Consider the following 12,889-nt stretch of genomic DNA (forward strand, 5'->3'; position numbering starts at 1 on the left):
TATGTAAAATATGAACCTACCCTCTCCTGCCACATCTTAGAGGTAAAGAGCATTTTTGTACTGATCCTTGATAACAATTTACCCTGGAAGTTCACTTGAGCTGATGGAGTTTTATTTAATGTAGTGGGAAATCTGTTTAGGAAAGTAACCTAATCATTATATGAATGGCTAAATTTGATTCATGAAAGTTAACTTTCTCCAACCTGGTTTGACAGAATTATGTGACATAGTAAGTGGAGAATAAAATCTCATTTGAGAAACATTATCTAATATAAGAACAGTAGGAGCAACTTAGGAGGTAAACTGAGTATATTCCAAGTGTGGGGATGCTTGCAAGAAGGACCTTGCTATTTCCAAGTTCCACTAATTAGACTAAATCATTGAAGCCATCAATCCTATAATTAACTTCAGTTTCCTCAATCTCTATTGGTGTATCCTTGTCCTTATTGTTGATCCCCAGATATGCTGGATATTAAACTCACCACCCTAAAAGAAATATAAACTTGTCATTTTCCACTTAGAGTGATGCAAAGACTTGAGAATCCCTGTTGAAATCTCAGCTAAATCTCAGAAACAAAGTTTCCTCATATTGAAGGAAAAAAATAACTGTTACTGGTAATTACAGGAATACCGTGAAAAGAACAAAAAGTCTTTTAATTTGATCAATACTTCCAGAAAACATGTTTTAAAAATTTAGGAAAATAAATGGTAAATAGAAGTATCTCTGTTGAATAATAACTTCAGTTAATTAAAATCATTTCCATTTTCATTACTTCATTACAAAGAAAATTTTTAATTGAAAACATACGAGGGAAGAAAACCATTTGAAACTGATGGGAAACAACAACATGGAGAATATAAAGATTAAGTCTTGATATTCTATATATGCAAGATAATTTTTTTGAAACATGATTGACTTTCTTCACCTCTATATTAATTTTACACTTGGCATTTAATTGAAAAATTCCCTTTTAAGTTATTGAATTCTGATGATAAATGGATTTATATCCAAGTACTAACATTCATGCCAAAACTTTGTCTATGTTTTTACAGAGCAGATTCTCTGAATTGCTCTCCTCAGCGCTCCCATAACCTCCTTGTTTTTCAGGCTATAGATAACAGGATTGAGCACTGGGGTCAGGATGGTGTAGAAGACAGCCAGAGCCTTGTCCTCTGTTGGAGATCTGAGATATCTTGGGCGTAGATAAGTGTAAACAAAGGGAGCATAGTAGAAAGTCACCACTGTGAGGTGGGTGCTGCAGGTTGAATAGGCCTTCTTCTTCCCTTCTGCTGAGTTCATGTGATGGACCGCAAAGAGAACACGGCCATAGGAACATACAATACCAATGAAAGGGCACAAAAGGAAGAGGATGGTACTCACAAACACCGTGTACTCATAGATCCAAGTGTCCATGCAAGCCAGAGTCAACATGGCTGGGACATCACAGAAGAAATGATTGATGGCCCTGGATCTGCAATAAGGGATATGGAGGGCATATGTGGTGTGGGCACAGGAATTGATAGAGCCCATTACCCAAGATCCTATTATCATCAACACACACACTCGCCTGCTGATTTTGATGGGATAGTGAAGAGGAAAGCAAATGGCCACATACCGATCATAAGCCATAGAGGCCAAAAGCAATGCTTCTGCACCTGCTAAAGTCAAGAAAAAGAAGCTCTGTACCCCACATCCAATGAATGAGATTGATTTATTTCCAAACAGATAATTGTAAGCCATTTTGGGGACAATGGTTGAGATGTAATTTAGGTCAATTAAGGATAGTTGACTAAGTAAAAAATACATGGGTTTGTGAAGATGGACGTCCAGAAAGATAAGAAGGATCATGGAAAGATTGCCAAATAAAGCCAATAGGAAAATGAGAACAATGAGAATAAAAAGAAACAGGCCAAATCTTGATGAGGGAAACAATCCCAATAAGACAAAATCAGTTGATGTTTGATTACGGTTTTCCATGAGTCATTCATATAATTTTTCCTAAGGGCAGACAGAAGAGTAAGCTAAGTTTGAAACAAAAAGGTATTTTTAATTTATTATTTTAATAAAAACATATTATTTAACATTTTTTACCTCTTAAATTAAGAACTGAACTTATCAATTTTAGAAAAAAAATAGTCTTATTTTTGAGCCAAAGATTAAAATATAAAGATAAAAACATTTTTGAACAAAATGTTTTCCAATAAATTTTTATTGTTAGAAAACCATTTAATTATGAGATCATTAGAATACACATGTTGTAGTGCCCTATCCATTCTCAAATAACAACAATCTCAGATTCTGTATTCAGAATATATTCATAGGAAATCAATGTAAATTCACACATTGTATAATATTATTAGTGATAACTGTTTACTATTATCAAGATATGATTTCCCTTTCATAGTTCATTTCTAAGTCTTACCTCTAAGACCAGCAACCTATCAAATATGCTGAGGAGCATATATATATATATATATTAGTTCTCTTCAAATAGAAGTGTCAAACCAAGGTTCTTAGAAGGCAAACATTATTTTGATCTATCTTTTGTAAAATCTAAAATGAACCTTATTGTCAGGTATAATTTACAAGGAGTCACTCTGTTCTGCCTTTTCAGTGAGTTCCTCAATGCTGTGATTAAAGTAAGCCTTTACCTGAATACGTACACATTGCACTCCTTGTATATTTGTTAAATCTGTGCAAGCACTTTTAAAAAGCATGTGTAATATCTCTCTGCTTCCCTGATATTTATATGATAAGTATTTGTTAATATCTGTCACAGTCTGAATGAGGTTTTTTTTTTTTTTTCATAGAAATAGAAAAACATATCCTAAAATTCTTTTGAAATCCTAAGGTATTTAATATAACAAAAAGCATCTCATAAAATAATTGGATAACTGCCGCTGCTACGTCGCTTCAGTCGTGTCTGACTCTGTGCAACCCCATAGACGGCAGCCCACCAGGCTCCTCTGTTCACAGGATTTTCTAGGCAAGAATACTGGGGTGGGTTACCATTTCCCTCTCCGATTTGGATAACTAGCTGTTTTTTATTTAAATTTTGCTATAAAACTATGATGATTTTAAGATAGTAGTACTGACATGAAGATAGACATAAACCAACAAAATAAAAGAGAACCATAAAAATGCATAAATTTGAGAAAAGATTTTTCATTAGTGTCTCAAAGCCATTCACTAGAGATCTTTTCACCAAAAGTTGCTTGGAAAACTGGATTTACTGGTCCAGTTAATAAAATTTGGGTGATTGCCTTAAATCATATATGAAAATTAACTAAAATCAAAGAACTAAATATAGAGCTAATGACAGAGAAAGTTTAAAGACATTGAATTTAACTGTGCTTTCTTGGATATGAAAAGCGTATGTGACCAAAAGCATATATATATTGATATATTGGACTTTATTAAAATTAAAAACTCCTGTTCATGGAAGACATTTATCTGGAGAATGAATAAGCAAGTCATAAAATGGAAAGTTATTTGCAAAATATATATCAGATGATGGATTTATATAGGGAATAGATAAAGAACTGCACAACTCAGTAACAACCAATAAACTAATTTAAAATAGGGAAAACTCTTGAATAAACATTTCTGCAAAGAAGATATTCAAATGGCCCAATAAACACAAGAAAAGATGTTCCACGTGACTAATTATTAGGAAAATTCAAATCAATACTATAATGAGATAGCACATCTCATAAAAGTGAGATGTGCTATCTTCTTTTTTATTTTTAAAATATTATCTTTTAAGAATCTTCTATTTTTTAAAAGGGAAAGTGTTGACAAACATGTGAGAAAAACTAGAACTGTGTAAATGTAATGCTGGTGGGAGTGCAAAATGGTATAACCATTTAGGAAAATGTTATGGCAATATCTAAAAAAGTAGCAGAATCACCATATGATTCAACAGCTGCCCTTCTGAATATATGTCCAAAATAACTGAAAGCAGAGTCTCTAAGAGCTATGTTTATACCTATGTTCCTAGAAGCCTTCTTCACCATGACTGAAAAGTTGAAATAATACTAAAAAATTGGTTGATGGGTTAATAGATAATCAGAACATATATAATTCAATCTTAAAAAAGAAGAAAATTCTACTCCATGCTACAACATGGAAGAAGCTTAGAGATGCTATGCTAAATAAAGTACGTCAGGCATGAAAAACCAGATGCATGATTCCACATATATTAGTTATCCAGGGTAGTCAAATTCATAGAGATGAAAATGGAATGGTGGCTGTTAAGGACTGTGATGTGTGAGAAATGGAGAGTTAGCGTTTGATGAATACACAGTCTCAGTTGAACAATATAACAACATTCTGGGGTGATGTTGGTAATGACTGTACAAACTGTCGATGTACTTAATGTCAACAATAATTACACTTAAAATGGGTAAAATGGTACCTTTTATAGCATATAAATTTGCCCCAATAAGGAAGCAAAAAAACATAGCATAAATGGAACTGCAATTATTTCATATTTCTATTCCAAATATATTGTGCAAACCTATGGCAGGATCTTTAACATTTACAGAGGAATGGATCTTCAGTAATATGTGGTCTATTAAAACTTTCCATGGAAAAATTCTTTTTATATATATCGTTTGGATTCAAAATTAAATAGGATATTAGATTGCACCATAGTATGCAATTTATATTGGTCATTTAATCATTGATAGATTAAAAACTTAGTATTTGAAAATATAAAAGAAATTATTGTGATTCTTATCATATGTCTTTTATATAGGGATATCTATTAAAAAAGTGTCTTTTGGGTAATTTCTTCACACTCTAAACATGAAAAAATGAGCAACAAATGGAAATAATTGATAGTACATCATATCTTGAGATTTGAATTCATGTATTCTAACTGACAATGGAGCGTTTTTCTTTGGTTATTCATGGTGCACTGTTCTACACTATAATATTCTCACATGGTATTATATAAAAGACCTCTGTGTCTCAGAGGTAAGCAAAATCAATTGTTGAATATATCAGCCTTGAAAATTACAAAGTCCAATGTAAAGAGGATATTTTTTTTTTCTTGAGGTAAAAATAAAACCAAATAACTTATTTTTCTATTTAGTTTTGCTTTTATCTAATGGAAGAACAATAATCTATTTCAATTTATAAAGCATTTTCAATCTCTTTATATTTTAAACTTCTTGAAAAGATTCTAATTACTGCAGATTATGATTGCAGCCATTAAATTAAAAGACACTTACTCCTTGAAGTAAAGTTATGACCAACCTAGATAGCATAGTAAAGAGCAGAGACATTACTTTGCCAACAGAGGTCCATCTAGTCAAGGCTATGGTTTTTCCAGTGGTCATATATGGATGTGAGAGTTGGACTGTGAAGAAAGCTGAGTGCAGAAGAATTGATGCTTTTGAACTGTGATGTTGGAGAAGACTCTTGAGAGTCCCTTGGACTGCAAGGAGATCCAACCAGTCCATCCCAAAGGAGATCAGTCCTGGGTGCTCATTGGAGGGACTGATGCTGAAGCTGAAACTCCATTACTTTGGCCACCTCATGTGAAGAGTTGACTCATTGGTAAAGACCCTGATGCTGGGAGGGATTGGGGGCAGGAGGAAAAGGGGACGACAGAGGGTGAGATGGCTGGATGGCGTCACCGACTCGATGGACATGAGTTTGAGTAAATTCTGGGAGTTGTTGATGGACAGGGAGGCCTGGCATGCTGCGATTCATGGGGTCACAAAGAGTCGGACACGACTGAGCGACTGAACTGAACTGAACTGATGCATTAGTATTAATGATGTCAACATAAGAGGAAAGAGCTAGCAGGAAAAAAAAAAAAGTCTTATGATAGTTTTCTGCTGGGGAGAAAAAACAAGCCTCTATCTGGAAGAGAAAATGGAGAGACAAACTTTTTTGACTACCTCCATAGGTTGTCATGTAAAGTGTGTCAGGATATGTTTTAGAATTAAATTATATTTAATCTTTACCACTCTCTATTGAGTTTGAAATCACAACTGATGTTTTTTAAATAATAAAATTGCAATTCAGAGATTTAAAGTGACCTTATCTTAAAGTACATAATAGTTGGATAGCTAGATTCCAGATTGTTCTATCATGTATCTATCTCCATCTATCTCAAAAATGTACCCTTTATCTATTATATCTTATCTTATAATATTAAATATTTTAAAGTAATACATCAAAGGTGGGTCACTTTTTACTCTCCAACACAAAAAATAAATAAAATGTGAGAAAGAAAAAAACAGAAATGGTTATTAAAATAAAAAATCTATAGTTTGTAGAAGGACAAGAATGTATGTGAAAATTTTTTTAGAACAAATAATTATTTCAATGTTCACTCATCTTGACATATTCTTCTGTATTCTCATATATACTGACTTTAATGTATTTTCACTTTGCCCAGCAACTACAGATATTATCTTGCAAAAATGATATCCCAAAATCTCTAAATAGAATCCAGTTCATGTCTAGCCTTCATTACAAAATTTCCCCTACGTAGGAGAATTCACTTGCAAAGGACCATCCATATTAACTGCTGTCCATTCAGATTTCAGATTTACGTATTCTGTATGATGATAAAATCATTCAAATGCTTCCCACATGTCAAAATGAATTATGTAAGGCCATCTCTTGGAGTCAATATGCATCAATTTAATTGCAGATATTATTCCTGTGTTTATAGTTGAATATAAAATACTGAAAAACACCTCACTTTAATGATTCTTTAATATATCTATATATATTATAGAACAAATAATTTTTAGATCTATAGTTAAACTATTAAAAGGATTTTTAAAAAAACCTGAATTATAGATATGAAGTGAGTCATTCAAGGCTGTGTAGTGACTTAGTGATCAAATTAGAAAACATGGGAGAGTATCCTATAGATTCTGATAATGCAGAATTTTCCAAGATGCACACTTTTTATATTCTACACTTTCCTCAGTATTTCTCAAACTCCATCTCAAAAATCATTCTTGATTACAAAATAAAGCTGGTATGTGAATTTGCAGAGGAATAGCAAGACTGTAGATTCACCAAAGAAGTCTCCTTGAATTGGCCCTGCTGTAAGTGTTATAGAAAATCTCAGATTAGACTTGTTAAAATTTCTAAAGCATAAAATTCTCTCCAACAAGTTTTCAGAAAAGTAGATCACTTCATATCTTCCTAGATCCCTAAAATTTCCTGATATGTTGGACTTCTCCGAACTGATTTTCCTTACCCATATTTAGGGTTGAGAAAACAGTAAACCAGGTGACCAGTTCAATTATAATGGGAGTCTTCTAACACATTAGTTTCATGAAGTAAATTCTAGTTTTTAAAGTCTGAGCCACCAGGGAAGTCCAAGAATACTGGAGTGGGTAGCCTATCCCTTCTCCAGGGGATCGTCTCAACTCAAGAATCGAATTGGGGTCTCCTGCTTTGCAGGCAGATTCTTTACCAGCTGGCCTACCAGGCAAATCTAGTCTGAGCCACCAGGGAAGCCCATTAGAAACATAATATATCCATTAGAAACACACATAAAGAGATATAAAGGATAGTGATTATTTCTGTGTTATATTTGTGTGTGTTTTTTTTCCTGATATTACTTTCCACAACTGCAAAGTTATTGATGTATACAGGAAGTAAAAAACAAAATGCAAATATTAACAGCACAACATACTTCAATTCACAAGATTTCTGTTTTAAAATAAAAATGGTTAGCTATACCTAAACATAGAGATTTCCCTGGTGGCTCAGATGGTAAAGCGTCTGCCTACAATGCAGGAGACCCAGGTTCAGTCCGTGGGTCCGGAAGATCTCCTGGAGAAGGAAATGGCAACCACTCCAATATTCTTGCCTGGAAAATCCCATGGATGAAGGAACCTGGTGTGCTACAGTCCATGGAGTCGCAAAGAATAGGACACGATGGAGCAACTTCACTAGAACTAGAAATATACCTAAACATATGATTTGTTACCTGAAACATTTCTAGAAGTTATCCCTCAAATTATATGTATATGCATACAAAGTGATAATAGCCATTTTAAACTTCACAATATACTCCATTTAATATTTTTATATTAAATCCATACAAATAATTTCTAGATCTTTATTAGAAAGAGTGGATTCATGGAGGATAAAAGAACAAGTAATGAAGCAACATTAAGATTATCATGAAGATTTGAAGCTATTGAACTGTGGTATGGGAGAAGACTCTTGAGGGTCCCTTGGACAGTAAGGAGATCAAACTAGTCAATCCTAAAGGAAACCAGTCCTACATATTCAGTTGGAAGGACTGATACTGAAGCCAAAACTCCAATACTTTGGCCACCTGATGCAAAGAACTGACTCGTTGGAAAAGACCCTGATACTAAGAATGATTGAAGGTGAGAGGAGAAGGGAATGACAGAGGATGAGATGGTTGGATAGCATCACCAACTCAATGGACATGGGTTTGAGTAACCTCTGGGATTGGTGATAGGGAAGCCTGGTGTACTGCAGTCCATGTGGTTGCAAAGAGTCCAACATGACTGAGAGACTAAACTGAACTGATTGTGTAACTACTCTTCATTCATTAAAAAAAAATTATAATAAATTGAAAATAAGAAATAAAGTTTTCCATATTTCTTAGGGCTGACATCCTTAAGTGTTAGATTTATTCTTTAATTATCACTTGAACACGTCCAAAGTATCTTCCAAGACCCTCATCTCATTTCTCATCAAGAAAATCACATTTATGAATCAACTCCAAAACCACTTTTGTCCATTTCACATGCCACAATTACTACTGAACTGTATAGTAAGAAGTGGAGCTGTTCTTGGACCTCAAACTTCTCTTAAAATTCTTTGCTTCTTAACTATGTCTTACGTAGAACACATTAAACGTTTCCTAAACTGACTATCTTAAATCCTGAATAATTTCAATATGTATAAAAGCCAAACTTCCAAAAGGGCTAATACAATATTAATAGAATCAGTACCTGTGCCATTACACAGTGTACTTGCATGAAAAGTTCTCTACCCCAAAGACTGGGTAACTATGTTGCTTATGAACTTTCTCTACTTGCTACAGTTTTTCCCTTTTCTAGAGGACATACAACAGACTGTAGTGTACACACAATAATGAATCGTCCCATCTTTAATAAATGTTGTTTATCCTTTAACTTCCTTTTCTCCTATAAATGTCTTTTTTTGATTAGGGTCAAATAAATTCTTCTAATAGTTGAAGTGCTATTTTAATGAATGTAAAATCTTATTACATACTGCATAATAGAATATCATAATTACATTCAGCAATCTTTCAGGAATTGGTGTAGTTAAGGGTAAGGCTATTCACCATAAGCCCAGAACAGTAGTTCAAGACAATAGCAACAATTGCCTTTATTACTGATTTTGCTAGGTTTTGCTATAATTTCACAATATTTCTCAATCAGATCAGTTCTTGGAATTGTATAACATGTTTCAGGTTTAAAAGAGCTTTACATCTTAAAACACATGAATATGTGTTCGAGCAGTTCATTTATTCTTTTTTTGTTTGTTTTTAAGGATACATGTTCTAGTATACGTATTATTTTAACCAGTTTCAGTCAAATACAGCTCTCTTTTTGGAATTCTCTGGCTAATGAGATATCTGAATGGATTTATAACTTATTATAAATGTAAGTTGGGGAAAGGAATGGCATCCCACTCCAGGATTCTTGCCTGAAAAGTCCTATGGAAAGAGGATCACGACAGGCTATAGTCCACGGGATCGCAGAGAGTCAGACATGACTGAGAGACTAACTCACATAAACATAAGTATTTAATTCTGAATAAATCTCTAAGTACTTGCTGAAGAGCTCATCTTACTGTAGAGTGAATAAAAATAAAGATACAATGAGTATTAGTACCTTTAATTACATCTGCATTTTCATTCAATCACTGGCTTGATTAGCTGCAGAGCTCCAAGGGTCATCATATAAACAAAGTCATTTCCTCAGTAAAATATTTGAAAGCTTTCTAAATGAATATATTTATATATACATTAATATTTTATCTCTCTATAGTTGGCATTTTAAACACTTCCATGGAAACTTAGGAGCACCAGTGATTCTAGGACTTTGTTACCTGAAAGTTTATTCTAATACTTTTTTTTTTTTTTTTTGCTATTGACTTAGGAATGTCCACTGAGATTTAGCAAACGTAGATTAAGTTACTAATAGCCCAGGTTGGCCAGATGCCAAATTTGGGAAAGACGTTTTAAGGGTCACTTCAATGGGGAAATAAATGACTTATTTATTCAGATGATTCCAATATTATTATGACTCTAAACACTTTGGATCATATACTTTATATATTGCTTTTCAGTAAGTCACATTAATGATGTGACTGCAAGTTGTTGTTGTTCAGTCGCCAAGCTATGTCTGACTCTTTGCAACCCCTTGGACTGCAGCATGCCAGGCTCCCCGTCCCTCACCATCTCCCAGAGTTTGCCCAAGTTCATGTCCATTGATTGAATTGGTGCTGTCATCCAAGCACCTCATGCTCTGTCACCCTCTTTCCTTCTGCCTTCATTCTTCCCCAACATCTCGGTCTTTTCCAATGAGTTAGCTGTTCGCATCAGGTGGCCAAAGTATTGGAGCTTTAGCTTCAGCATCAGTCCTCCCAAAGAATATTCAGGGTTGATTTGCTTTATGATTGATTGGTTTGATCTCCTTGATTTCCAAGGGACTCTTCAAGAATCTTCTCCAGCACCCCAGTTCAAAAGCATTAATTCTTCCATGCTCTGCCTTCTTAATAAAAGCATGCCAGTCAAACTCTTAAAATATCAAATATATGGGAGTTGTCTTTACTTGAAGTAATAAGTATTTTCAGTGGTTTCCATTTGGATAGAAATACATATTCTGGAGAAGTCTATGAACAGAGGAGCCTGACAGGTTACAGTCCATAGGGTCACAAAGAGTCAGACATGACTACATGACTAACACTTTCACTTTTTCACTTAACATATTAAAATATAAAATGATTTTCACTTATTAATCAAAATAAAGAAAATGATATTACTGTGATTCAATATTCAGAAAATACAGTGAAGTAATTTTATTGCCGATTATACATTAAATATTATTACATTTATCATAGTTACAATTAATAATACCTTTTACTTTTGAAGATATAATATTGGAGTTCTTCAATTTTTTAAACATAATTTTCAAAATATTTAAATTTTTATTACAATATGTCTCAGTAAAGACATTTTAACATTTAAATTATCTGCAGTTGCTTGTTTTCATGGATCTGGATGTTTATTTCCCTCTTCACATTTGGGACATTCATGTCATTATTTTAAATAAGTTTCTTCTCCCCTTTCTTTTTGTCTGCTCCTTGTGGGATAATGTTTATATCATTTGTTTATAAAACTTCATAAATTATATTAGATTTTTCACTTCTTTATATATATATATATATATATATATATATTTTAACCTTCTACCCAGATAAGTTCAAATAATCTTTTTCAGTCTTTCTTTGGCTTGATTACATCCACTGTTTAGCCCTGAATTTTTTTTTTTTTCCTAGTTCAGTCACTACATTCTTCAGTTTTAGAATTTTGGTTTGGTTCTTTTAAACATATCCATTCTTTTTTTCTTGAACTTCTTATTTAATTCAGATATTGATCCTCTGATATTGTTTAATTGTCTGTATTCTGTTTAGTTCACTAAACTTCTTTATGATAAATATTCTGAAAATTTTTAGGTAGTTTTTAACTCTTCAATTCTTTAGGGTCAATTACCTATACACTATTTTGTCATTTGATAGTACCCTGTTCCAAACATGTGAAACTTTTGTTCTTGAATTTTTCTGTTTTCACATTTGAAAAAGTCACAATGTCCTGTCTTATTAGACTAGATTGGAGAGAGACAGCCTTTAATTAGGTCAGGGCAGGACAGACAACAAGGGCGTGATTGCTCATAGGGTCCAAGGGTGAGTGGGCTCGATGTTTGTGTCTATATTAAAATTGCATGTTCACCTGACTTTCTTCCCCCCATGAGAGAACTCTAAAAGAGAAATCTCTCTGCCCTGTACTTCATGGTACTAGGGAACCAGGGACTCAGAAGAAAACTGTCTTTTCTATCCTCTTCAATGTGTCTTTCCCATTTCTGTGCTCCATCTGAGGGCTGTAATCTCTCATTGTGACATTATGTTTGTGCATGGATAGTTACCTATGTTCATGTTTCCATGAAGGATGAAGTTTATAATCTATTCCACCATCTTTCTGACACAATAACCATGTGTGAACACCATAGCCACGTGTTTAGTGAAAGAAGTACTAACATAGACACACACAGCACATTCTATGCCCCAGCAAGCCCACTGAATAATTTGATTCTAAAATAGTCATTTTAATTCCAAGAGTACAAGGCAAAGTGGGGAGTTCTGAGTGTCGCTTATCTCCCTTGGAGATGTTACAAAACCAAGCAGAGCATGGAATCATGGATTTCCTTTACCCTAAGATAAGAAAGAAGAGTATGGAAGTTAAATAATATCCTGAGTTGTATATTTTTTTTAAAAGATTTTAAAAGTTTCTCTGCTCAAATTATTCATTAAATCACACAATTATAAAGAAATGTCACATTTACTTATTTTGAAAAAGAGGTACCATTCTCTGTCCCCAAATAGTACAATTCAAGTGATAAATATTTTCATAAAAAATTCTTGAAAAAAATAACAAGAACTCATAAAGTAAAATATCCATGAGAAATAAATTATATGATTGATGGATGTCTTCATAGTCTTTCTAAACTGACATACATATGGTGAAATATGATTTGCTAATAAATTGATCAAAATGAAAATTAGTTCTTTCTCCACAAATTATTATCCAAATCACACTCAAAATCTCACGTTTTGGTG

At 33.4% G+C, this 12,889-nt stretch overlaps 1 protein-coding gene across 1 annotated transcript; it reads right to left on the bottom strand.

Moving 5' to 3' along the window:
* Positions 1 to 1,039: 1,039 nt before the first annotated feature.
* On the bottom strand, positions 1,040 to 1,978 carry LOC122439240 (olfactory receptor 2L8-like). Its single transcript, XM_043464331.1, has one exon. The coding sequence runs from the start codon at positions 1,976 to 1,978 to the stop codon at positions 1,040 to 1,042; it is 939 nt and encodes a 312-aa protein (XP_043320266.1).
* Positions 1,979 to 12,889: the final 10,911 nt, after the last annotated feature.

Source organism: Cervus canadensis, chromosome 4 (assembly GCF_019320065.1).
Source record: "Cervus canadensis isolate Bull #8, Minnesota chromosome 4, ASM1932006v1, whole genome shotgun sequence".
Lineage (NCBI taxonomy): Eukaryota > Metazoa > Chordata > Mammalia > Artiodactyla > Cervidae > Cervus > Cervus canadensis.